Source organism: Hemibagrus wyckioides, linkage group LG11 (genome assembly GCF_019097595.1).
Source record: "Hemibagrus wyckioides isolate EC202008001 linkage group LG11, SWU_Hwy_1.0, whole genome shotgun sequence".
Taxonomy (NCBI): domain Eukaryota; kingdom Metazoa; phylum Chordata; class Actinopteri; order Siluriformes; family Bagridae; genus Hemibagrus; species Hemibagrus wyckioides.
Genome location: NC_080720.1, coordinates 16,455,658 through 16,482,449, shown reverse-complemented (window position 1 = coordinate 16,482,449; position 26,792 = coordinate 16,455,658). Strand labels below are relative to the sequence as shown.

At 40.1% G+C, this 26,792-nt stretch overlaps 1 protein-coding gene across 6 annotated transcripts; it reads left to right on the top strand.

Annotated features, from left to right (window-relative positions):
• Positions 1-1,176: 1,176 nt before the first annotated feature.
• setd5 (SET domain containing 5) lies at positions 1,177-25,715 on the top strand. 6 transcript variants are annotated; one of them, XM_058403137.1, is made up of 25 exons: positions 1,177-1,620; positions 12,697-12,958; positions 13,909-14,011; positions 14,438-14,709; positions 15,018-15,076; positions 15,203-15,387; positions 15,509-15,547; positions 15,683-15,928; positions 16,017-16,165; positions 16,439-16,556; positions 16,747-16,856; positions 16,967-17,216; positions 17,935-18,015; positions 18,296-18,517; positions 18,614-18,958; positions 19,417-19,662; positions 19,841-19,952; positions 20,043-20,305; positions 20,664-20,720; positions 20,838-21,314; positions 22,004-22,096; positions 22,999-23,273; positions 23,364-23,509; positions 23,622-23,719; positions 23,848-25,715. In XM_058403137.1, the coding sequence occupies exons 2-25, from the start codon at positions 12,888-12,890 to the stop codon at positions 24,430-24,432; spliced, it is 4,602 nt and encodes a 1,533-aa protein (XP_058259120.1). In that variant the 5' UTR covers positions 1,177-1,620; positions 12,697-12,887; the 3' UTR covers positions 24,433-25,715. The 6 variants fall into 6 exon arrangements, with proteins under 6 accessions (XP_058259120.1, XP_058259119.1, XP_058259121.1 ...); XM_058403136.1 differs by having other exon boundaries at positions 1,178-1,620; positions 12,886-12,958; positions 15,200-15,387; XM_058403138.1 differs by having other exon boundaries at positions 1,178-1,620; positions 14,468-14,709; positions 15,200-15,387.
• The last annotated feature ends 1,077 nt before the right edge of the window (positions 25,716-26,792 follow it).

Here is a 26,792-nt window from a genome sequence, read left to right as displayed (position 1 = left end):
AATGCATTTTGACTTCTAGGGCAGTTTGGTGATTTTTTTTTCTTTTTTTCTGGTTGTTGTAAAATCTAGCCTGCCTCCCATTTCCCCGAGTTAGTTTTAATACAGTGCTTCACTCACTGACTCGGTGTAACCGCATATCTTCAGAAGTCATTGCAACAAATGACGTTAACGAAAGTGTCTCAGCCAATAGGGCGCGCGCCTCTCCTCGCACGTGACACGCTTTACAGAAATACCAGTCCAATCGCTTATTCTCTTGTGTCCATTCATATACAGCCTCGCTACAAATTAAATACATACTCATTTCTGAAACATTGCGTATTGCAAGGGTGGCATCTTGCAGGTCATACCGGTCGAGTGGGTTATTTCTTCACATTTATGGCACAAAGTAAAAACACAAAAACAGACACGTAACAGAATTTGAATGTGTTTTAATATATCCAGCGTGGTGTATGAATTCAACCCCATCTCTTTTGTGAAAGAACCAACAACCTGCGCCGTCTGAACGGAAATGATGCCCTTGCATTAAGTGAACACAGCCAGGAAAATGTATAGACAAGTCGATATCCTTGTCCAATCCCATGCCAGGTCCCATAAGACCGACAATTCATGTTCCATTCATAGCAGGGTTAAGGTGGGGCTGACCCTACCTCTAATGTCGTAGTCCCTGGTATGGGGCCCCGGAGACCCCGTGCTATGGACAAACAGCTGCTATATGGCTAACCCAAGCTGAGGGTATTCCCTTTAGCGCTGAATAGATTTTGTTTACAAGAATACAAGAAAAAAGAATAATCCCTTTATGAAAGAATTGAAAATTCCACGCCGTGTGTATGTAATAACGTGACCACTGTTCCCATAATATCCTCATTTACTTCTTTCGAATATCCGTTAAGCTACTAGGTCTTTTCTCGTCGTCTGCGCTATGCACTCCGTCCACCCTCTCACGGAGCGGTGCAGAAGCTGACTACGCTTTCCACCCCTCCCAAAAAAGCCAAGTCCTGCCCTGTCTTGGTCAACGAACACGTTTAACTTTTCTTATCCAATCAAATCTCTGTGCTTGTTTTAGCACACAGATTGACAGATTTCAAACCAACAGCAATTTAGCGGGCTGCGCTTGGGCTCTGGGAACGCCTGGTTGTTGAACCCCTGCTCGAGCCGCACGGAAACCCCGTGTTATGGTTGTGTGTCAGTTTCGCTGGCAGCCGCGGTCGATGCCGGTGAGGAGGGGGATGGGCGCCACTGCAAATGTTGAGGACCTGAGCTAGAATCACAGCCTTGTAACACACAGAGCTGTACCTACCCCAAATAAATATCGACTATAATTATTGTAAAACAACATTATAAATGGATGCAACCAGCGGGGATTCAAAATAACACTTGAAGGAAGTGCTATGACCCAAACAGAAAAGGCTATGAAACTTTCAGCCACTGCGTGAGGGACATTGAGAAGTTTGGAAGGTACCCCGGGAGAGGGAGCTGCCTCTCGGCTTACAGCTTGCAGGAAACGCCGAGGTCACAAGAAGAGGCCTCGTAGTCTGATTCGTTTTGATGTGGGAATATTTAAATACAGCCAGTTATCTCAATAGGATATTTTACCTGAACTGAGCTGGAATGAAGGGCTTGGTAAGTTTACATTTTTCCACCATGGGTATTTTGCAGATAATATCATGTTATGGCTCACTAAAGGCAAAAGTTGCAGCATAACTTGGCAGCTCTGTAGCTAGCTATGCTAGCTAGCTTTCTAGCTCTGTGTATGTGTTAAGGATTCGTAGGGTCTCATATGTTTGCTATTAACATTGACATTATTTGGTTTATATCACTGTAAACCAGATTCTTTCAGCATGGCCATAGTTTATGTTCGCTTAACCAACTGTCCAAGTTAGCTACTTGGCTAGCTCTCTGGCTAGTAAATTGTTTGTTACAACCAATATTCCCAATATTACGACTAGTTCCTCGTGCTGCGAGACCTGCATTTTTTTCCACAAGAGCTGGCGATGTAAACATTTGCTGTTTGTACTGATTATGAGCCTATTTGCCATTTTGTAACGGTATATAATGTTTACAACACCAGGGTCACTCAACACGATGAACTGTGCGCATATTACCTGTGATTTTGATCACGAAACGGGTTTTTTTAATGCTACCAAGTAAAAGTAGCTAGCTGTGAGATTGAACAGTTTCCTTTTAGTTGGCTAGGTTAGCTGGATGGAGAATGCTGGCTCATTCTTTGCTCGAAAGACTCACGTGTGTATCAGCGTTGTAACATTAAAACTGGCCGATTTTACCCTGTTTTTGACACACACTGGGCTTCTGTAAACCGAGCAAAGACAATGCTGAGCGTATTGGTTAAGACTCTGGGTCATCTGAGAATGAAGACACAGGTCTCCTCTCTTGTGGTTACAAACAGCTTGATAGATGTTCAGGGAGTTTGTAAAAGGCTAGTTAGCTTTTAACATTAGTGTCCAGGTCAGAAGAGTGGTGTGTGTGTGTGTGTGTGTTTTTTAACTATATTTCCGCCTGTAAGTCGTGTGTTAATGGTGTAAAATCTGTGGGAAAAGGGTTCTGTGCTCGTTGAAGCGCTGTCTTCAACATTTTGTTGTTGTAACTTTTTTTCCCTCTTTGGACGTTTTTCCAGATCTATATGCGTTAATCATTTTTGTTTTAATACACTCTTGTCTGGAGGTTTCGTTGAATTTGTTGCATAATCGTTTCCGGAAGTGTTCCTATTTTGTATTTATAGCATTTTTTATATCACTTGGTAGTTTTGTCATTACTCCACTGCTGGATTTGATGCAGTTTAAATCTATTTTCATTTCGCCTTGCTGAACTTTAGAGGGAGGTTAAAGGACTCGGAGTGGTTGGGTGTTTTTTTTTTTTTTTTTTGGGGTGAACTTTCTCTATTTCTTTAGCTAACATTGCCAACTCTTTGAAGGGTGACTTGCTTTTTTTCAATCTTACCCCCCACCTCCCCCATGAACCAACCACCAGGCTCTTCGGCGGCCATGAGAAATGGGTGGTATTTCTGAGGGGAGCTCGCGTTTCCTTTTTTAGCCTCCATTTTTATTTCAACAACAAGTGAGTCGAAGCGACAGGAGAGAGAGAGAGAGAGAGAGAGAGAGGGGCAGGCTGGCTGCAATGGCTGGCTAACGATTTGCTGCCTCTCTTTCCGTCCAACGGGGAATTTCCCGTTTAATTATTACTTGCTTTGACATTTTTAGTCAGTTTCGAAAAAAGCCTGCTATCCCAGAAGATTTTTGTCGTCCAAACCCCGTGTTATGGCTGGAAAATGATTGCATGTAGCGTGTTTATTTGTAAGTCTTCACGTAAAAAACAAAACAAGCATGCAGTGTTATAGCAGTTGTAGCTGATGGTATTTTCGCCGATAATAAATACATCGGTTGAGGGACGAATGAGTAGGTTCGTGACATTATGGAGTAAAGCCAGGCTTGCTGCTTAGCCACTTTAGTCGCTAATTACCAGGACCCCTGCTTCCCTTGACCGTGAACAAAAGGTGTCCATAACAGTGCCTGAAATATTTTTGTTCCTGTTACACAACAAATAACATGTCTCCCAAAAGCCCCGCAACAACACCAGCGCGCCGCCATTGCAGTTAGACAAGACCTGAGAACGGAGGGCGTTTGTGTTCAGCAAAATCACCTACAGCACGTTTCATGACAAATACTAGACCTAGTGGTTTTTATTTGTAAATTCACACTTTAATGCTTAAACATGAAAAAACAGCAGTGATAAGTGCTCATCTGTGAGCTTGTGTGTGTCATGTTTAAGGCCAGCTTAAGTAATCACCTAAAAGTGTAATTGGAAAACATGTAGTAATAACCATATATTACCAATATCACTTGTTTAATACCGCTGTTTGCACACAGTCCTTTTTTGAATATGTTTCTCTGTGTTATTTTAGTCTCTCTGCTTTTCTGGCTACCTTTAACTATGTGAAATTTGAGCTCTGAGCCCCACTCACCCAATTTATCTCTCTAAACCACAATGCTTTGTGAAGTGTCCAAAGATTAAGCAGTCAGAGCAAAAGATTCCAATTCAAATGTACATTTTCCCAACTATATCCAGATTTTATATATATGCGTAAAGTTTCATATAATTCTTACATGTAAGCAAAACAAGACTTGTCGTTGAGTTCGGTAAGAGAGTCCATGTTTGGTGTTTCTCACTCTGTCCTCTTTTAGATTTGAGAGTAATTTGTTGTTTTTTTTTTTTTTTTTAGAAATGATAGTGTACCGATCAAAAGACTGTTCAGTTGAACAGAGATGTATTTTACACTGTTTCTGTTGAACAAATTCTTCAAACTTTCAAGGACATTGAGCTTCAAGCATAATGACCTCTTGACAAAAGGCTATTTGGAGGCAGGTGTTCACGTCAGTAAGGGTTACAGCCTTTTTCATTTTCTCTCAGAATGATTCACTGAGTGACTTTTTTTTTAATTGCAGTGGTTGCGCAATGTGACAGCAAACTAAAATTGAAAGTTTTGACGTTTTTAAAAAAGGCTTTTGAAAATCAGCCATATCATAGGTTGCTCTGAATTTATTCATGTCTGTTGTTGCCCCAGAAGTGGGCCTCTTTTTTCCTCTCTGCACTGAAACATGATGATCTGAAGGAATGTTCAGTCAGAGCAGTCAGTTTACAGTCTCTTCATGTTCTCACTCTTATTCCCTTGTCCTCTTACTCACTTCTGTTGTTTCTGCACACTGCAATACTCATATGCATGCTTGAGCTATTTCCTGACCTTTCTGTGGGAAATGTAATCCCCATAATATGGACCAAAAGCTTATGAATAAACGTCTTGTAGCGTAATAGAAGGACAGTTGGATTTCCAGTAACACAATCACAGTATTTGAAAGTGCAATTTTTCTTATCTCTCTTGCCTTTACACATCATATCTTTTCTGGTTAAATATGTAACTGCCGTTGTAGTGTTGTATTGTGGATAAGGGAAGCGTTTCCTGTGTGAAAACAGACGTAGGATTGTCATGCAATTCTTTATGGCAAAGCATTGCGTGGCTTCTGCATTAGGTGGTTTTGTTGGACTTGTGTTTGACTGCCTTGTGTAGTATAGAAATGACATTGTGCAGGAAAGCACTTTTTATGTTGTCAAAAAAATAGAGAAAATAGTTTAAAGACACAGTGTGTGCATGTACAGCATGCAGGGTTTCATTGTGAACTGGAAGTAGAATGAAAAATGCTAATGTGGCCAAAACATGAAGCCTGCATTTTCAAATCTGTCCATGTCAATCTGGACTAGGCCATGGTTTAAAACAAGGCACGAGGCACTGGCCCACTGCGATCAGAGAAACACAGGTTTCCTGCACAGAGGAAGGGGGTGAGGGGTGATTGTTTAGAGAGGAAAAGAGACGAGGAAAATCACAAGTAGGCGCTTGATAACAGGATCCACAGAGCCTATTTACTAATTATTTACTTATGCCTTTTGTCATTAAAAAAGAGCAGGACATGAAAGACTGGCTTTCAGCTTAATTAGGCTGATTAGAGGCCAAATGATAAAGTCTGTTCTTTTCTCATCAGATGTGGACTAAACAGCATTTTCTCAGGAATGATTAAAACAGTGTAATGGTGAGAGTGAGTCAGATTCATCATATGGTAGAGTCTGGTTTTTACTGTATTCATAAGCCCATACACTGTATGTTCAATACACTCTCACATTCTGGAGCTCAGTAGTCGATCCGAAGATGTTTACGGCTTTGCCCTACAGTACGCTAGGGTTAAAACTGAGATGTGTGACGCCTGCCACTCTGCCGTTTCAGGATTGGAGCATTTTCTGATTTTCTCAGCCAATCATAAGACTTGTGTCCTTAGATTGGACTCTATGTGCACATATGTTTGTGTTTTAAGGTCGGTGGGGGTGGTGTTTTCGTGGCTGTGCTCTGTGCTGTGCAGTGAAGAGCAAAAATTCTTCAGAGAGGGTGGGAATCAAAATCATTGGACAATTTGCATCCCTCATCCTCTCTTATTTGCTTTTGGTGCAATCTAATGAACAGTAGGCTGAAATGGAAAGATTTGCCATCATAGTGTAACAATTTATAAGATAAGTTATTTAAGCCCCTGTCCTTGCCTCCCATTTCTTGTCTTCTAACATACACACCCATGTGTTTAATAAAACTAAACAAGTTTAATAATGTTTTTTTGTTGTTGTTTTTGGCTTCCTTTTTTATTCTCTTATTTCTTTCCGCATAGTGAATCAAGAGCTAAGCAGGTTATTTTTTTAGCAGAGGAAATAGTCAGGCATTATGCAAAACATGTTGACTTAAAGGGTGTTGTCATCACATGGAATGTGAACGTGTCAAGATCTTACTGATTGTATGGACTGCAGCTTAACTAATCTGTGAATCCTATTGAGCAAGTGTCAGATAGATAAAACCGTTGTATTACAAAGTCACAATTGTGCTTTTTAAAGTAAAAAAAAGATTGCTTCCTCATTCTTTAAATATTCTGTATTTTATAATAAAGCTTTGTTAATAGTTGTTAATCTCTCTAAAACAACCAGAGCATCAAAATCATATTACCTTTGGCTGTTTTATTACTTCCTACTGTGTCAGACAGGGAAATATTATACATTGTTCCCTGAGGCAAAATGGCTGTCCAGATAGCAGGAAGCTTGTTTGTGTTTGAACAAGTCAGTGATGTGGAAAGACTGATGTCATCATTTGTGCTCAGGTGACTGTTTTGTGTTATAACTGAATAGGTTTGTGATTCTTGAGTTGCAGTTTGGTTTGAGAGACTCGCTGTAATGTTTGTGTTGTAGCTATGGCCACTGAAAAATGTCCAAACCATTGTTTTCTTTTTCTTCTTCTTTTTTTTTTTTGTTCTTTAAAAGGCCCGATTGAGGCGCGCGTTATGTAGTGCCTTGTGTTGACTGCCGTGCAAGCTTCACCCCAGTCGACCGAATCTAATAGCATTAAGATGAGTTAAATCACATTAGCGTGTTTTGTCTCTAGGGCAGGTGATCTCATTTTGTCATAAAACTAATGATAGAAACTCTACATATGAAAATGCACAAATTGTGCACTGGTGTAAAAGACAACAGTCAAATACTTGAACCTAATTTTTTTTCTCGATTTGAGAACCAAAAGGGTAGAGAGAGCGTGTGTGCAGACAGGGTAGGACATTACAGCGGAATTTGGGGTAGGGGGTAGGGCCTGTCTGGCTTAGTGTGTGGGTTGTCTTGTTTCCATCCCCTTTCTGTGCTGGGAGAGATGATGTCATCCGTGTGTGTATCAGGGTAGATATTGGAGCTAGGTTGTGCTCTGTGTATTTTTAATGGGAATTTGACTTTTAATGGTGTAGCTGCCTACATTTCTGTAGTGTTCCTGTTTTCCCCCTCTCCCATATCTTTTACTTGGCTTTTATACGTTTGCATAATTTGAAATGTTTCAAATTTAATTGTAATCAATGTATTTTCATATTTGTGTACAATGGCTGCCAAAAGGCAAAGGCAAATGCAAAATCCCTTAATTAATTTTCAATGTCTAAAATAGTTTGTTTATACCATATTGAAAGTCCATATGCTGTTGTGCATTCTCGTCCCCACACTTCAGCTAAAATGCCTCGGTAACCCTGTTTACCTTTGGTGTCAGTCAAATGCTGTGGATTGCACATATCTGGAAAATAAATGGGAATTTAGCAAGTGCTAGAAATGGATAGGGAAATGAGTTATGATTAATGTCTAAATTCTTGATTTTTATCAGGACTTCACGGATATCTTTATAGCGGTTACTTGGATTTTTAGGCTCTGGACTACCCATTAAAAAGTTGAGTTCAAGCCCTGGCTACCAGCAAGCTGAAACTGTGGGGCCTTTACCCTGTCTGCTTTAAGGAAGCTGTATAAAGGGCTGTTTATTCATTTATTAATTTTTAGTAACCGCTTTATCCTGGTTAGGGTCTATCTCGGGATCAGTGTGTACACGACAGAAGAATTGACCACATACAGGACTTAAGTCCAACGTAGGGCATCATGCACTTAGTTATTCCCACACTAGGTGCAATGTAGCATAGCCGTTCTGCCAGTGTATAGGTTTTTGGACACTGAGAGTAAACCAGAGAACATGGTTGAAACCCACACAAACACAGGAAAAATGCAAACTGCAGAGGTGGTAACCTGAGCTGTGAGTCATTAGTGCTACCTACCACGTCACCATGCTGACCATGGCTGTTGTCTACCAGAAAGCTTAAAAATAATTAAGCATGGAGGTTTAGAGACAACCCTTTGTGCTTTTGAAGTTTCAGATTGTTGTATGGAGGCATTTGTGTTATGATTTAGTAAGGGAATTTGTCCTTTATATTTTGTTCAAAATATAAGTGAAACCTGACTACCTTGAAGTCCTGGTGATTGGAGATGCATGAGGAAACTATGGCTCATGTGATCTGGCCCAGCAACAGGTTTACCAGGTTTAAGTCAACACCTTCACTAAGAATATGCACTGTTTAAGTCTGTACACCCTTGATTTATATGTGGCGCTTCTAAAACGGATGAGTGCAGCACACACAGTGTAACACGTTAATGCCATACAGAGTGCATGTTTTTTTTTTTTAATAGAATTGCTACAAACCCAATGTTATTGTTTATTTATAGCATGCCCATCTGATAAACAACAAATAGAGAGAACAGAAAAATTTCTCTCGTGGCTTAGACAGAAGAGCAGATATAGGAGCCCTCCCATTTATGTAGTGATGTGTCTGTAGTTTTATAAAGATGCTAAGGCACAAAACAACCTGCTGTTGTTGGAGGACCTCAGAATAAATATAGGCGTCTAGTTATCGAGGAGAAATTAAGATATGTAAAGCCTTACATGGCTTTGCTCCATCATGAGGAGGAGTTTGTATTGTATTGGCAGATAGCCAGTGTAACTTATAGAGTGATGTGATCAGATTCTGCAGCATGAGTCTGAACTCTGGCTGCTGACTTTAAACTGAAGCTTCTGTGTAGTTTACAACAGTGAGATTTGTGAAAATGGTTCCAGTTAAACTCTCTTGTAGTTGAGTGCTATTATATGCATATGCTCTAGTTGCAGCATTATTTTACATTTGTGAAGAAAAATATAACATGGTGAAAAAAGCTTCATGTTGTTGTTTTTAGTTCCCTAGTATGGAGGCGGAATTAATGCCCAGGTTTCATACGAACAAAAGGGTTTAATAATGATCCCACTGATGACAATGTTATCTATAAATATAGGTTTACCACGTGGTTTTAGGAACGTCAGATTGTAGAAGGTACAAGAATGGCTCCTAAGCCAAAAACCTCACCCATCCCTCCACTTCACTGTGAAGTCTGTAGAGCCTCGTCTAAGGGAATAGTGCGTGGTCTAAGGGAATAGTGCGTGGTCTAAGGGAATAGTGCGTGGTCTAAGGGAATAGTGCGTGGTCTAAGGGAATAGTGCGTGGTCTAAGGGTATAGTGCATGGTGCCTAATTTGAAACATTGACATTGTCTCATCCCCAAAATGGCCTCTTGAGATGTGTTTGTGTTAGGCACACATTTAGAATTGCATGATGGGTGGTGTTTGTTGGATTTCTCACAAATGTACTTGTTTTGACTTGTTTTCACAGTGTTTTGTTGATAATTGGTTTTGACATTTCACTAGGCCATCTTCTAGCCCATCATTTTTAATAGACACTTCTTTTTAGGATGTTTGACAATGATTCCGTAAGTCACCAGTTTATTATTTAACTTCAAACAGCTAAACATGTTTTAAGAAACATTTATTTGTATTCTAGGGTATTCATGGCTAGCGTGATGGGTTTCTTTACAACCACCAAATAAACAAGTTACATAAACCTCAATTGAAAATTTATGAACATAGAAATAGTTCTGCTTCATGTGAATGTAAACATCCAAAATTGTAAAGTGCATTGCTTCAATCAACAGGGAGATAGTTGTGTCAAACTAAATGACAAATATTTTTTTAACATCTACACTAGTACCATCATAGTATGCATCAAACCAGTCAAGCAGGAAATCACAAGCAAGTGTTACTCTAAGTGAAAAATATTATTCTCAGAAACTCCGATCTGGATATTTGACATATTATAATTATGTCATAGCTAGCCTATCCTAAAACAGCACAAAATGTATATTTGGAAACCAGTAGCTATATTCGCCAGTATTAAGTCCTTTCCCTTTCTACAAAAATGAACGGAATTGAAAAAGATTCTTATCCAGCTTCATAATTTTTCTTGGATCTGAAACTAATTGAACTCTTTCTAGTCGGCTCATTTGACAACTCATTTCTACTGATGATCTTTTCCAATGTAAATAAAAATATCAGGCCTAATGAGTAGCTTTAAAGACAACTTGGTAGTGGTACTACTTGATAAATGGGTGGCTAACTGGTAGGTTAAAAGACAAGTGAGGATGACGTACCATTCAGCTTCATTGTGAGGTTGTTTTAGAGTTAGTAGCTGACTTAAACAGAGGCCTTGTCCACCGTATCTATGGGCCATTAGCAACTGTATCTATGGGGACGTGTTCCTGAACACCATTCATGTGGGTGCTAAGATGTTGTCTGATTAGAGGTGAAAAATGTCTGCATCGACTGCAAACTTAAAGACACTTTGGTTGTGTTTAGATTGCTGTAACTAATAGCTATTGAATGAGTATTTTCTGGGTTACAGGTTTAAGAATAATGCGGTCATCATGCTGGATAGTTCTTTTTTTTTTTTGCTCTTTTTTGTGATATGGCATTGTTATCTTTAACTTTCTCATCTGTTTAAGTTTATTTCTTGGAATACTTGTATATTGCATTGGCACAATAGGGAATACATTCCCCCAAAATTGCCAATCTGATATAATAACAATGTAATATGACAAACTGACTACTAGAGACCAGAATTTGTCAAGCTGAAGGACTATTTAACCTGAGCTATTGTGATAATTCACCACTCAATCGTTTCTATTTAATTGAATCCTGCCACGTACATATTAAAAATGGTGTTTTATGATGGTGTACGTTTGAGTCTTAGCCTCACTTTGACGAATACCGAAAGCCATGCAAATGCATCATCCGTGTATTGCCCCCTTCTGTATAGCTCAGATATTGCATCTTTGTAATCCTAACCCGTGTGTGTGCTTTATACATGCTGTACCTGGATAATTGTGTGCACCTGTGTGTTATCTGGATTGTAGTTCACAGTAAGCTCTTTGCATTTTTACTTTTAGCTTTCATACCATTCATAACTTAATAGGTGAGAAGGATAGTGGGTGTTTAAATCCCTATAGGTTTTATTTCCGACCTAACCACCTGTCCCTTAGAATTATTAAGTATTCCCCTTGTTTATAGCCTTGAAGTAAATTTTTGTATTACCCCCTTTCAAACCTTTTTATTAACATCATTTTTTTTTGCGTGATCCAGTCACAAATGGACAGTGTTTAGTGCTGCTGTGAATGGGGTCAAATGTGTCTTGTGATCTGATCACTCAAACCGCTGTCAGGTGGTCAAGGACAAGCGTTCCCTTTCCAGTGACAGTGTCTCTGACAATCAAAGTAAAAACATTTCTCATGTGCAGTTCTGTTACTTTAAATATGACTTAAGTAAATGTGGAACATTTCTGATACAACCTGATACAAATATGTGGCAATGAATGTTGTTATTGGTTAGTTCAGGGGTGTCCAGTCTTATCCGCAAAGGGCCGGTGTGGGTGCAGGTTTTCATTCCAACCAAGCACCTGAGCCTATTGAAAGCCAAGATCAGTTGATTAAACAGGTGGAATCAGGTGTGGCTCCTGCTTGAGTGGAATGAAAACCTGCACCAAACCAGCCCTTTGTGGATAAGATTAGACATCCCTGGGTTAGTTGGTCTTGCATGTTCCCTGCAAGATGTTCCCATAAATGGTGCATCTATTTATATAGACTACTATTTGATTGAAAATGCTGGAAAGTAAAAGCAAAGTCATCCTAAAGTGGCAGAACCCTCTACATTACACACCATTGCTGGCTTCAAATGAAGTATCTATGTATGATTGAAATTTTCTCACAAACAGCAAATACTGTGAAGTCAAGCTCAGACACTTATTCTGTTATTTGTCTCTTTTGACCAATTTGATTCTTATTAATACTCTGCGTTAGTAATGGATTTATGTGTCTTGGATGTGCTTTATGCACATTCTAAGTAGTGATGCTGTAGTGTTGCGAATTGACCCAGTGTTGATGAAAATGCATCATTTCAGTTACTTATAAAAGCTACTGTGTGGGGTTTTTTTTTTTTTTTTTTGGATATGTTGTGTGTCAGATGACTGTCATGCTTTCGGTTCACATTAAAGGTGCTGGGAGTCAATCCCAGAAAGAGTCACAATGAATCAGGCACTGAAAATTAAGTCAGTTGTAAAGCAAGAAAAATGGTGCAAATATGAAAAGGTTTCTGCCTGTCACAGATCAAGACCTTTGGTCGGTTAAGCTCACTGAAATATAGTTTCAAATAAGTGTAAACGTCTGAATTTTAGAAATGTAAAGTAACCTATTTCGCTGTCTGATTTATCTGAATGCCATGTCATGCCATGGCAGATTCCCTGATAAATATTGATTAATCAGTTATCAAAATTACCTTTAGTTGCAGCCAATCTAAAAACTATAGGAGTAACAAGTTACTTGTTGTATTGAATTTTGTACACACTATGATGTAGATCCTGGACAATCTTTGTAAATCTGGCTATTTTACTTTTTCCAGGTCTCCTGATGTGTGTCAGGTGCTGTGAGTGGCATTGCGGCACCCCACCTCAGGAGTGGACTGTCTCTGCCATTCGGATTTCGTGATTCCCTCTTCCCTCCCCCCCTCCTCTCCTTTCCCCCTGTCCCTCCATCCCTATTCCCCCTCCCTTCCCCCTTTCCCCCCTCCCTTGCGGCGCTGTGCTTGAAGTCATGAGCATAGCAATCGCACTGGGAGTCACCACACCTGAGACACCTTACACAGACATGGCCGCCGGATCAGAGTGAGTAATGCAAACTGTTCTGACTTACAAACACTCGCACTTCAGAAGACTTCTGTAAATATCAACCCATGCATAAACATGTTGCTAAAATTTCTTTCAGTATAATCAAGATCACTATTAGAACGTATTCGGTATGTGCTTTCTGCCTAATTTCAGTATCCACATATTTGTAAGGGTTCAGTTTTGCATCTATATTCAGTAAGTCTTTTTCACTGACTGGCGACATACATGGATTATACTCTGGGCATATTGTTGAAATGAAAGGAGAAATTGAATTAAGTTCTAGTTTGGTGCTAGCAGTGCTAATGGAGCCATAACTAGTCTAGAGAAATGTCTGGGATAACAAATGTTGGACCATTTAAAAACAAAACCCTTGCAAATTAATAACATGAAAATGAGTTTATGTTAATTAGGTGATTATTGTAACCTGTGACAAAAATAGCTAGCAGTAAAATGTTGTGGAATAATGAGTAACCTCTTGTTTACAACTTGGTGGTTTTATTTAGTTTAGCTGAAATGGATCTGTTTTATTAAACATGCAGCATGTTGTAACAAACCATACTGGTTTATCATACTTTATGGGAACTCATATAGCTTGATAGCTGACTTTATTCTGCTTCTGTCTTAACAGACAGGTTGCTTGTAAATAAGCAAATCTCAGATATATGTATATGAAGATTTGCAACCTGGAGCTATTATATAATCCCCACTCTGTTATATAATAGCTACCCAAGCCTTATTTTGGTTTGTGTGGTAATACTGAAACAGCAAACCGTTCCTGTTTGAAAGACAGTGGGAGGCTTCCTACATGTTATCTTAATGTGTTATTGCCACCTAGTGGTCAGCTCATGATTTGAATGATGAATAATGTTATGTCATTCTCTGTGGACTTTTCGTGCACTATTACAATGATCTCTGTAATGTTTTATATTTACTGTTTAATTTCTCAGTCCTGAGTCAGTGGAAGCGAGCCCTGCAGTGAATGAGAAGACCTACTCAAACCACAGCTGTGGGAGCGCACAGAATCATGGATACCGGGGCCTGCCCTATGCTGTGAGTATCGCTTCACTTGCATGGCATGAGTATTAGTCAAAGTATAACAATGAGCAGATGTGTATTGGATGTATTCCAGCTTAACTGGTGTGTTCTCCTTTAGCTTAAACCATATGTAGAATTTGTATTGCACTTTTCATTGTAATTGTAAGTTTGTTATGGGCTTCACTGTTATGAAATAAGCACAGTAATTCTAAGTATCATTAATGCAATATGCCTATTTTCATTCATTTTAAAACTTGGCTCACTGCAGAGTTTTTTCAACCATGCTTAAATACCATACTGCAACTAAGTCCTGCATGTTTTTTGAATGCAACATTTTATTTTTCATTCCCACCTTCTTGCTGTCCCTCCTTCCTTCCTCTGTGTCTTGTCCTCTCTCTGTCTTTCTCTTTCTCTCTGATACCTGAACACCATTGTTTGAAGATGCAACAGTCTTCCATTGTGTGTTGTCAGGATCATAACTATGGAGCGCCACCCCCTCCTACCCCTCCTGCCTCCCCACTCTCCCAGACCATCATTCCCCGCATGGAGCTCAATGGCGGCCTTGGCCGTCCCCGACCCCGTTTCCACACCAACGACCCTGACAACTCAGCCGACAGCGATAGCTCGTCGGAGGAGGAGGGCGCTGTGCCATCAGGCTGGTGCCAGTGCCGCCTGACGTCAGATCGCTACCTCATAAAATGCGAGAGCTGCAGGTAAGGACAACTGTGTTTAAGGCTCTCCTTATGCACACTCAGTGAGGAGGATGATGATGATCATATTTTACCACCATCATCTAAATATATGTAGCAACCTGAAAAAACCCATCACATGGTGAAATATTTACATTTTCTACTTTATTGCTGATCCAAACCTTTCAGGTTGTCCCAGGCTAAAATGTTAGTCTTTTGTAAATGTCTCAACTTAAACAGCAATTAAAATATTTTTAAATAGACTTTTGTCCTGTAATATCATCTATTGCAATGCAGTAGTATGCATTTAGTCTAACTATCTATGTGTACAGGGGTCTGGACAGGAGGAAAGGACTCGATGGGCAGCGTCGGAAACCAGACAACGTGTCGGGTAGGCTTTAGAAGGACACACACAAACTCGCACAACAAAGCATGGAAGTGTCAGCTTTTGCTTCCTGTTTTCTTCCAAGTGTGCTCAGTGTGTGTATGTATTTGGATATTTTTGTCTTGATAGTAGGAGAGAGCAGTGCTACAGAAAGTGGAGATGAGGAGGTCTCAGCTGCCACAGTGTCATACACAGCCACTCAGCACACACCCACCAGCATCACCCTCACCGTTAATAGAGTCAAACGCAGTAAAGCCAAGAAGAGGAAGAAGAGCACGGAGAAAACACGAGCTGCCCCTAAAGCAAAGAAAGTCAAGGTATATATACAAGCATATACAGGATACTGCTAACAATGGTGGGATTAGTTCAGATCAGTATTTGAAACAGCATTTATACTGCATGCATTGATATAAACTTTTTAAACCTTTTTTTCTGTAGGCCTTTAGAGAGGGTTCCAGAAAATCCTTAAGGATGAAGGTAAGAACATTATTAGGTAGTGTTAAATTCTACAGCAAATGCCATGCTGTTTTTATTTTCAAACATTGTGGTGTAATTGTTATATGAAACAGTAAAATCACCATATAATCATTTCTGTTCTTCTCTTTCACTTAGAACTCCACCAGTGAAGCAAGTGTGTTGGATGAGAACACGGCTGAAGGGTGGGAGACGCGTATCCGGCAGTGGACAGATCAGTATGAGGAGGCTCAGGCCAATCAGTACAGTGCTGATGTTCAAACACTTCTCCAGCTCCATCACACTGCCACCAAGAGCTCTCCGAACCCTGCAGGCCTCGCTATGGACACCATCAACCGCACAGAGTTGGCCTGCAACAACACCGTGTTGAGCTCTCAGATGCAGGTACACTACTTTCACTGTGTAAAAATCAGTTTTGCACACACTAATCTTCTAACATACGTTTAACAAAATGGCGTGTGTCTATGTGTAGTTACAGCTGGGCCGTGTAACACGAGTGCAGAAACACAGGAAAATCCTGCGAGCAGCACGAGACTTGGAGCCTGACACACTCATCATAGAGTACAGAGGGAAAGTCATGCTAAAACAACAGTTTGAGGTCAATGGGCACTTCTTCAAAAAGTGAGTACACCTCAAAATTTAGGGAATAATCATGTGACCAACTGTTTTATTTATATATTGGTATAAATCCAAGTTATAACTTGTCCTTAAACCTTCTAAATGGTCCTGTTTTCTTCTAAATGTTGAAATATGCAGTATACGGTCAGCAATTTGTTTTTGTTTTGCTGTATATAGTTTTTAAATTGTTAATTGATCAACAAAAGTGTTGTTATAATTCGCAATACTATGTATAAGCCTTGCAGTAGCTGTGTGTTTCTGTGTGTGTTTCTGCAGGCCCTACCCATTTGTCCTGTTCTACTCCAAATTTAACGAGGTGGAAATGTGTGTAGACGCACGCACATTTGGCAATGATGCTCGCTTTATCAGGAGATCCTGTACACCCAATGCTGAGGTGAGTAGAGTGTTGTGGGGTGGAAAGGGGGACAAATTGGTCAGGGTCACTGATCTAGATAAATTTGGGACTTTATTTGTGATAAAGTCAATAAAATATGACACACAGAAATATATAACTCATGACTAATGAAATCCAGTCCTGCCTCAGTTTGTCTTGATTTCTGTCTGTCTTTCACATACACAATCAGGTGCGGCATATGATTGCAGAAGGGATGATTCACCTGTGTATTTATGCTGTTTCTCAAATCTCCAAAGATACAGAGGTCACAATTGGCTTTGATTACGAATTTAACAGCTGGTCAGTGTTTAAAGTCTACCACACTAATTTCTTTGTCTTATTTGGAATCTTGGAATATTGATGTTAAATCGCTAAACATACTTTTAATTCTTTTGTATCTCTTTTGATAGTAACTACAAGGTGGACTGTGCCTGTCATAAAGGCAATCAGAACTGTCCCGTGCAGAAGCACAACCAGAACCCCTCTGAGGCGCTTTTGCCCCCACCACAGAACCCACTACCTACTCTGCCTGGAGCAGAGACTCGCAGAAGGCGGGCAAGGCGAAAAGAGTTAGAGGGAAACGGGCTGATTGGAAGTGTGTCTGATGATAGCAATCAGCTCCTGGACGAACATGGGGAACATGGAACTAGTGAAGCAGAGGTAGTTGCAAATAAAAATGGATTATTTGTAAACCTAAGTACCCTACTAACCTCTTATGCTACTGAAGGATAGCTCTTTGGGTTATATAATGGCTAGAATTATAGATCTGCCAAGATCTAAGGTTTATCTGTAGGATTTTTTTTATTACAGGAGTGCATGAAAACTTTTTTTTTGCTTCTCAGCTAAAACTCTGAAAAGGTAAAAACGAACACACACAAAATGTACCTGGCAGAAAATGAATTGAAAGGGACAGGACAGAAAATTTTTTTGGATGGTGAAAAATGGTGGCGCTGCCTGTTACTAAGCATCAGTCACAACAAACCAAAGGAATTGCATAGTGTCTCAAAAATCCTTGCACTTGTGTTAATTTTAATATGCAGTTATATAAACTAAGCTTATATGCTCAGTTACTCGCTTATAAATTTAAAAATATATGCATATTGCATAAAAGCCAAAAAGTGTGCATTGTTAGCACGGTGCTGTGTGGTTGTCTGACATGCGCTGGGATTCTTGTGGTAAGTATCCAGGGGTTTTTTTTCTTTGCCTGTTGGGATTTTCTTAATAACAAAGTCGACTCTGGAACTGACACTGATGCTCTTGCTGCACGGTTGGACATTTGACACTGATTGTTATTGCAAAAAGAGATGATTAAAAAATACAGTAATGGACACGAGTATATTTTACTCTCTTTGATGATTCTTTTGTTTGGGCTCCACAGGAGGGTCTGATAGATGGTGTGAAACAGGAGGAGGGCCAGGAGGAAGTAGATGAAATGGGAGCACCCATACCTAATAGAAGGGTAAGGAGAGTTTTAACATGGGGGGGGATACTTAATATTAAAAATAATAATGTTTGACTCAAATACAAATATATAATTTTTTTTTAATCTGTAAAGCAAGTCTTTCAAACATGAGAGAGACAATGACATTTGAGGACAAGAAATGCAAATACTCAGTATTCTATGGTAGATTTTATTTCTTTATACTTGAGCCAGTTATTTATTCTTGAATACAAGAATGATGTATTTGTTCCTGCTTTCTCGGGCAACTAATGTTTGCTACCTGTGGTTTCTACTGCAGTCTCGAGAGGACCGGAAAGCAGAGGCCATCATGCATGTGTTTGAGAATTTGGAAAAAAGGCGTAAACGTGTTTCTCAGGGTACAGAACGTGCAGGGCTTGACGACCTCAAGCAGGAAGGGGTGGGGCTTGAAGAAGGTGGGGCCTCCTCTCCTACAGGGGCTAACCCAGGTCAGAATGTAGGGTTGATCGGCGTTAGCACACGGCGTACATCTTTTGCCTCAGTAAGTCCTTGCCATTTAATTTCTTTGCTTTCCACTTTTATCCAGTTTTAATCATCTTCATTAACTTAGCATTTTTGTGGGGTTGTTCTCTTTAAGGACCATGTGGCATCAGTTGAGTCAGAAAAGCCTTCCGCCACAAGCCTCATTGCTCCCAAACCTCCTCCAGCACGTCCCAAACCACGTCCCAAGAGCCGCATCTCCCGCAATCGGGCGAGCTCTGCCCAGCGGGCACGTCGCCAGAGGCAGGCTCTTCTAGCACAGCAGGCAGCCGAGGCAGGAGTAGCAGGTGGGGAAGAGGGAGGCACTGCAGCTGGCACAGGCGAGCTGGGGCTTGGTGACGGCACTCTGGGAATTGGACAACCTCAGGATGGAGAGAGCTGTGGAGTCTCATCTACAGCACTAGGCAGCAAGACAGGTGTGAGGTGTCCAAAAACAAAAAAGGTAAAATATTTTTAGTCTCTATTACCTCTCCGACATTGTTAGTCTGGATTTCATTTTCAAGAACCATTGTAGCAGTAATACTGGTCAGCTAGAATGTTCTCTGAATGTTACACTATGCTTTTAGAAAGCAGTACACATTCCATCTCTGCTAATTCTAATAATAATAATTTAAAATGATTTAATAATTTGTGATTTTCTTTTTTAGTAATACCACACTTTCCTTTTTGAAATTATTTACATGAAAGAATTAATATTTGTCTAATAATGACACTAGCAGGTTATGTATGCTGCTGCTCAGAGCAATCTAAACAATAAAAGAATTGTTAGCTGTTAAATAATCAAGACCTTTGATTTTTTTATATAAATAAAATCCACTTTCGAAGCAACAGATTATAAAATGTGTTTTTGTGTTTATTATTTCGAATGTAATCATGATGCTATACTTTTAATCTCTTCAGTACCTGGTGACAGAGTGGCTGAATGACAAGGCCCCAGACCGTGTAGAGGAGCCAATTGAGCGACCCCTGCGCATCTCTACAGACCCTACTGTGCTGGCTACTACACTCAACATGCTGCCAGGCCTCTCGCACTCACCCCTCATTTGTACCACACCCAAACACTACATCCGCTTTGGCTCTCCGTTCAACCCAGAGAGACGTCGTCGGCCTCTTGTTGTTGATCCCACCTACGGTTCATGCAAGAAGGTTAGTGAGATTGTCGACTTTATATTGAGATTGTGGGCAGCTTATTGAGGTTTCAAAAGGAGTAGTATTGGGATTTTAAAAAAAAATCTTCGGTGTGGTGTTTAGTAGCTGAAAATTGAATAGCGCTCAAATGTTTGCTGCCACTGACTTAAGGACACTGCTTACTTTCATTTTGTAGAGGTGGATAAAGCAGGCACAGGATGAGAGCATGTCGTCTCTTTCCATGGAGGATGGAACGGAGTCTAACTCTTCACACCAAAGTAACAGCAGTAGCACGGCCTCCAGATCCGGTAAAAAAAAAAGGCCCTTTTTGAGGTTTTGTATATAATATGTCTTAAGAATCATGATGTAGTTCAACTGACCACGTTTTTTTCTCACAGAGTTAATGGCGCCCTTTAAAAAGAGGAAGTCGAAGTATGCGTCAGAAACTGTTGCACCACCTTCTGAACTTTTGCTTCGACCTTTGTCCCCCATCACACCTCCACTGCCATCTGAGCCCTCTGTGAGCTTGCTACACCCTCTCCTCTCTTCCTGCTCGCTCTATTTAGGAGCCGAGGAGGAGAGGCAGAATGGTGCTGTGCCACCATACTCCCCGCTCCCATCTCTTCCTGCCAGTCGGTGCAACACCCCTTTGCAGTTTGAGGTAAGAACACATCTAATTAGACATATTAGACTATTGGAGCCTTTTTTTAAACCTAATATTATGTGCTATATTTAACTCGTGTGAGATTGCAACAATTTCAATACAAATCTTTATGCTAGAAAAATAATGAAAACCTCTTTACTGATTTTTTTAAAAACTTCAATAACTGACATTTGACATCCCATAGAAGCCTTCATCATTTACACAATGTCATATGGTAGCTAGAGATTGGGTTGAATAAATACAAAAATATTCTTTAACAAAGGTGCTCTTGCTTTTTTCTCAGGGATGTTAATAATTGTATTTCTTGTGAATTTGGCAGTAGAATGGAATAAATCATTCGTCCTCTTTTCCACAGAACATCTCATCTCCTGAGGCATCTCCTGTACACAGACCAGAGTCTCTCTCTCCAGAGGTATGACAGATATTGAGTTGATTTTTGTGCATTTGCGTGTGCTGGATAGACTGAGAGTGATAGTAGCAGAGTTTCCTTTATGTATTCTTGTCTGACCATCTCTGTAATTCTCTCCAGCCCTGTTTGCGACCAGACTTTGATACATCACGGATCACCACCTTCCCTGAACTTTCTGTGACATCTGGTCTTGGCAGTCCAGCCCCCCCATCCGATGACTTTCCCTTGACTGGACCAGAATCTTTGGCTGGCTCTGGAGATGGTGTGTGCCTCACACCAACCCCTGTTAACACCAGTGATGCTTCATTGGGCCCACGCTCAAACGAGGCACAGGTTCGAGAGCAGGTCTTTAGGACAGAGTTCAACCTCATCTACACCTGCTCTCCCCTCAATGCCAACCTGACCACTGGTCCTGTGACTGACAGAAGGCATTCCCAATCAGAAGGCAGCTTCTCTCCTGCTGAATCCTATTATAGCTCTGTGAGTGGCCAAGGTTTAATTACTGAGACGGGGTCTGGTTCTTTTTCACCGTACCCTGAGACTCAGTTTGGGAGTGGCACGCCTCCTCATACCAGCAATCCACCACAGAAGAAGAAGGCAAGTCATCCCTACTCCAATTATCTTTTATTTCTAGTGACTTTTTAAAGGCGTTGTGTCACTGGAAGGGTTTATAATGACGATTAACAAATCACTTGTATACAGTTTGCTAAATGAATACATTCTGGGGAATAGAAACACCGCCATGTATGTCTTCGTCTACTGAGCATTAAAGCCCATACACTTAACAAGGCTTAATTGTACTGGCATTTTGCTACTCCACTATGGACTAAGCAATGAAATTTGCAGTCAAAGACATTTCACTTGTTAATAATCTTATAAGCTGCTTATAATTCAAAGCATGAACATTCACACATTGAACTGTCAAAAGGATTTTCTATTTGCAGTACTGGCACAAATCAGATATCTCCCGAAAACAATATTAGTTAAAATTGATGACCCATGACTGCTGAAAAAACATAAATGCCCTAATTTAACTGTTTTGGCAAGTACCTCGGTAGAAGAAATTGACAAATACAGAGCTATCAGATCTATACAGATCATCAGAAGGCAGTGTAATATAATAAGTAATAACCTCAATACTGTATCGCTCACGGAGTGATGCCTCTTCATGTGTCAAGTCAAATCAGGACATTTCCTCCCTGTTTCCCTCATACTCTCTCTCGTTCCATTCCTTGTTCCTCAAAAACTATTGCAAAGTCTTTTCTTCTTCACTTTTTTCAAGGCAGAGGGCCATGGGAAGTGGCGTTAGTCAGCTGCCAGGCTTGCCTAGTTACCAGGCACTAGCTGTAAGGCGTGAATTCAAGCCAGGGCAGAATATGGTGAATATTATATACATGGCCTCCATCTAGAAGTGTGCATGTGGATATTGTTTGCATTAGCATACAGTACGCCTTCCTTATCTGTACTGCCCAAAAACCCTTTAACATGCATAAACCCATTACATATTGTTGTTTCTTTTACAGACATAGCAACATGTGCATCATTTATGTGTTGAAAATGTACTTGTCATGCACTCTTAGTTCTTTAATAAAATGTTTTAATAATTGATTTTTTTTAAAATAACATTTTAGTGATGCACTGAAATAAAAATATAACTTCGCCAAACTGATGTTATTTTAACTGATAAAACAGTTTTATTTCTTCTTTTTTTGTACAAAAACAATCATCTGTATGACATAAATATTAAAAACATCCTCTCTGTATGCAATTATTTCAGTAGCATGAAGCAATAGTGTATTGTTCATTGCCATTTTGTATGTTTTGTTTAAGATAATGAAAAATGGAAGCAGTTAATAAGCATATAAATACTAAACATTTAAAGAAAATTCCATTTTTACTATTTTGGCCAAAATTTCGGTGCATCTCTACTAAATATGTTGTTCATATATGCTGAGAAATTTCATGAATTCTGCCCGTGTGTAAGTGTATGTGTGTGTATGAGAGAGGGAGAGAGAGAAAGAGAGAGAGATTGTATGTACTGTGGTATCCATCTTGAAACAAAGTTTATAAGCAGAGTTTTGTTAAATATAACAAAGTGCTGGTTAACACTGCATGTTCTACCATTCTCATTCTCATTGAGTCTATGGATGGTGCCATGTTACATCCTGGATATTTTGGTAATTTATTGTGCATGTGTGTGTGTGACATGCAACCCTCTGATGCAGATGTCAGCGGTTATCTATAAGTTGGTGAATGTTATTTATTTATTTTCGCTACATAGGTATCTTTGCTGGAATATCGAAAAAGGAAGCAGGGAACGCGGGACCCTGAGCCAGTAGGTTCTGTTGGTAGCACCATTGGTACCCCTGTGCGTACTGGCTCTCTGTGCCAAACTGCTGAATCCCCTGGTGGGCCACGCTCACTGCTGCAGCCCCCCGTCTCCCCACACAGCTCCTTCTCCTCTCCAGCCCATCAGCCATTCCCACAAATAGAGGAGGTCAGTCCTCCCGATCTCAGCACCACCCTGGGGAATCACTCACAGCCATCCAGCCACTGGTAAGAACATGCATACACCTACAGTTCAGAAATGTACATACACACTGTGAGCAAACATAGTGGATACATTTTTATTTATTTTTTTTTTAGGATGGTACCAACTTCAGTGGAGAGGTTAAGGGAAGGGCAGGGAGTTTTAGAGCGTGTTCTGAGGGGCAATATGAAAATGGACCGGATCCTTAAGAGGTCGGATGGTGGAGCTAGTGAGCACGGTAGTAACCGAGACAAAGATATAGGTATGGAATTACTAAGTTACCCTTTTTATTTGAATACTACAAATCTTATTCATTGTATGCAATTGTGTATTTATTAAATCATTGCAATTGGCATGTGTGTGTGCATGGACAGAGGGACTGGAAGAGGATAGGTATGCTCTCCCGAGTTCATCTTTGGCTTCTCCCATGAGGAGTCCTCAGAGCTACAGCCCATCTGTTCACCTACACCAGGTAAAACTATTATTTAATGGTTTTTACTGTGTTCAATGAGGTGTATCAATTTATTTTTTTGTATTTTATAAATGTTTACTTTCTATGTGCATGTGTGTTTGACTTGTCGGATCTGTGACCTTATCTAGGTGCAGCCTCATTTGGCAGAATCTGATCTACATCTGGAAAACTCCACCTACCACCAGCAGAGTAGCTCCTCTCCTTTTCATCCCTCCATCAGCTCCTCTCCTTCACCTTCCTCTTCATCAGTGGTTCAGGGCTACCATCCTTCTCGGCTGGGGACACCTGCTTCTCTATCCCAGGACGTGCTCTCCTCCTCAGCCCCTCCTTCAGTGGACTCCAGGCACACAGGGGGCACTTTAAACCATCATAGTAGAGCTGGAGGGATGGACCTGTCACATCTTTATTCAGACAGCCATCATAAAGCCAGCCTGTTAAACAGCAGCACTCTTTCAGGGTCTATGAGTGTATCCTCCAGAGGCCAGGGCCACTCGGACAGCTGCACTGCCATTAGCAGCCAGGCCTCCCACACGTCCAGACTAACCCAGTCACCCACAGTGCGAAACATAAAAGCAGGCAGCCCCAGTCCCTCAGTGCTGCAGGCCAGCTCCAGGCTTCTCTCAGCCAGTGGAACACAGCACTACCCACAGCGGCATTTACAGCAGCCCCCTATGCAGGGTTCAGGTGTACGGACACATTCTGGGACCTACTAGGACTCATTGCGTGTTTGTATTTGAGAGCATGTATGAATGTGAGAATGAGTGTGTGTGTGCGCGTGTGTGCTTGTTTGTCACCCTCCTCAGCTAATCCTGTGGATAAGTTCTGGGTTAGGGGAGGGGACTTGATGTACAGAAAACAGAGGAGTATGGACTCAGCCTCTCTTGTAATGACCGCCTCTTACTTTCTTTATCTTTGTTTTCCTATTTTCTTTTTCTTTTTCTTTTTTTTTATCTTTCACCAAAAAATCCTGCATTTCTGCGTTCTATAAGTAGTCGGGCGTGGATTTCATTATAATCTTGCAGTCAGTGAAAATAAAAATATAACCAGTTTGGCAGGGGGAAATAAGAGTTAAATCGTATGTAATTTTAAATTTACCCACATGCTTTGAACACATTCAGACTTTAATTTACTTCAGTAGGTGATGAAGTGAATCTCGCACCTATGCCGAAATAAATCAGTGCTCAAACTCTGTATCCAGGTTGAAATTGTTAGATCAGTTAGAGCATTTGGTACTTTTCAATTTGCCCATTCATTCAATTCAGGTCAGTTTCGCAAGATCATTCACTGACAGCTGAATTTTCTTCAAGCAGAATGTTTGTTAGATTCGTTGACATGGGTAAGTAGGTAAAATTCATTTACTTAGTCTCTCTTCCTCTAAATCATTCCATTCAATCTGTCAGCTGTCACTAGGTTTCTAGGATCCCTCAGCATCCTTTTTTTTGTATAGATTCATTCTGTAATACTTGACAAACACAGAACTTATGGTGCTGCAGTTAGCTCAGTCTTTGTTTGAACTGACTTTAGGGTTGTCTGAAACCCAGTATCATGTCCATTAACAGTTTGTTCTAATGTATAGCTGTCATATGGGACTGGTTTTATTTTCTTTCTTTCTTTTTTTTTAACTGGGTTCTAGTAAATGTTGCTTTGGTGACTAGAAATGCACGGGACTATTTTGAAAAGTAAGCTGCAGAAATATTGTTTTTACTCCGTTATAGGATTTATTCCCCTCACAGTTGTTGAATCCTGCAGGATTTTTTATTTTCATATTGTTGAGAATTTATTTTTCTCTCCCTTTGACCAATCCTTGCATTCCATACACCACACCACCACAACACCACCACCAAGGAAGGAGAAGGGGAGGTGTGGCTGGATGGTTTGATTAGGACAAAATAGACAAATATTAAAAAAGTGGAAAAAGATAGCTGCTGGGGTTTCATACTAAGTATTTTTCATGCAAAGTGCTGCTTTCAGACTTTTTTTTTTTTTTTTTTTTTTTTTACAGAATGCTGTACCTTTTTTTTTCTGTCTGATATTCATCACAAAAGGTGAGGTCACCTAGTTGTGCCATGATGCCAAACCGAGTGGAACTGAATATCAAATCAAATGCAATGGATACCACTGTTGTATCTTGGCGACTGTAGTTTTTGTCCTGGTTATCCGTTGGGTGGACACAAGATGGACTACAGTAACTCCGAATTCTGCCGAAACAAGTTTTGTTTCTTTGTTTTTTTTTTTCTCCCTCAGTCAAAGGACCTTGCAGGAGATTGGGAAATTAACAGGTTCATTTGATCATTTTGGCATTTTCTGCTAGAGTTCCTCCTCCCAATTTAGGAAAAGACTCAAGGGTACTCACTGATTAACATGAATGTTTGTCTTTTCACAGAAGACTTCAAAAGAAAGAAAAAGATTTTATGACCAGAAATTTACCAGCACCTTAATTACAAAGGAAGAAAAATGTTAACAAGCAAGAAAACGTTTATGTATGATCATGTGTACTTGCATAAAATGTGTTATATACTGTTCCAAGAAAATATAGTACACTAAATTTGCCGCATGCTATTTTTTTTTTTTTTTTCTTTTCTTTTTGGGGTGGAGTCACAGCTAAAAGTGTGAATGTTCCATCAAAAAAAAAAAAACTGGACATGCTTCAAAAGTTTTATTTTTTACACAAATCAAAGTTTGGACCCCTTCCCACTCCTTTAAAAGACAATAAGCAGAAGATATGTAATGTCTTTTGATAATAAAATAGTCATGACAATGTATTTGGGAAATGGTTGTAGTATTAAAATGACACATGATTACGGTGATGTGAGAAGACCATCGGAAACAAAAACGATGGGTGGTGTAGGCTATACTAACCTTAAACGAATCAGACTAAAGCTTCATTTAATCTTTGAGCTTTTGCTTGCAGAGTCTGTCACGGTGAATATTTCACCTGCATAATTACCCTTTGTTCGTTGAATTAGTACACAGGAAGTCAGCTTCGCCTTAATTTAATGAATACCAAAGGGAAAAAAAAAATTCTACATTTGCACACAATGGTTAATGATTCATTCAGTGTTTAAAGTACTAC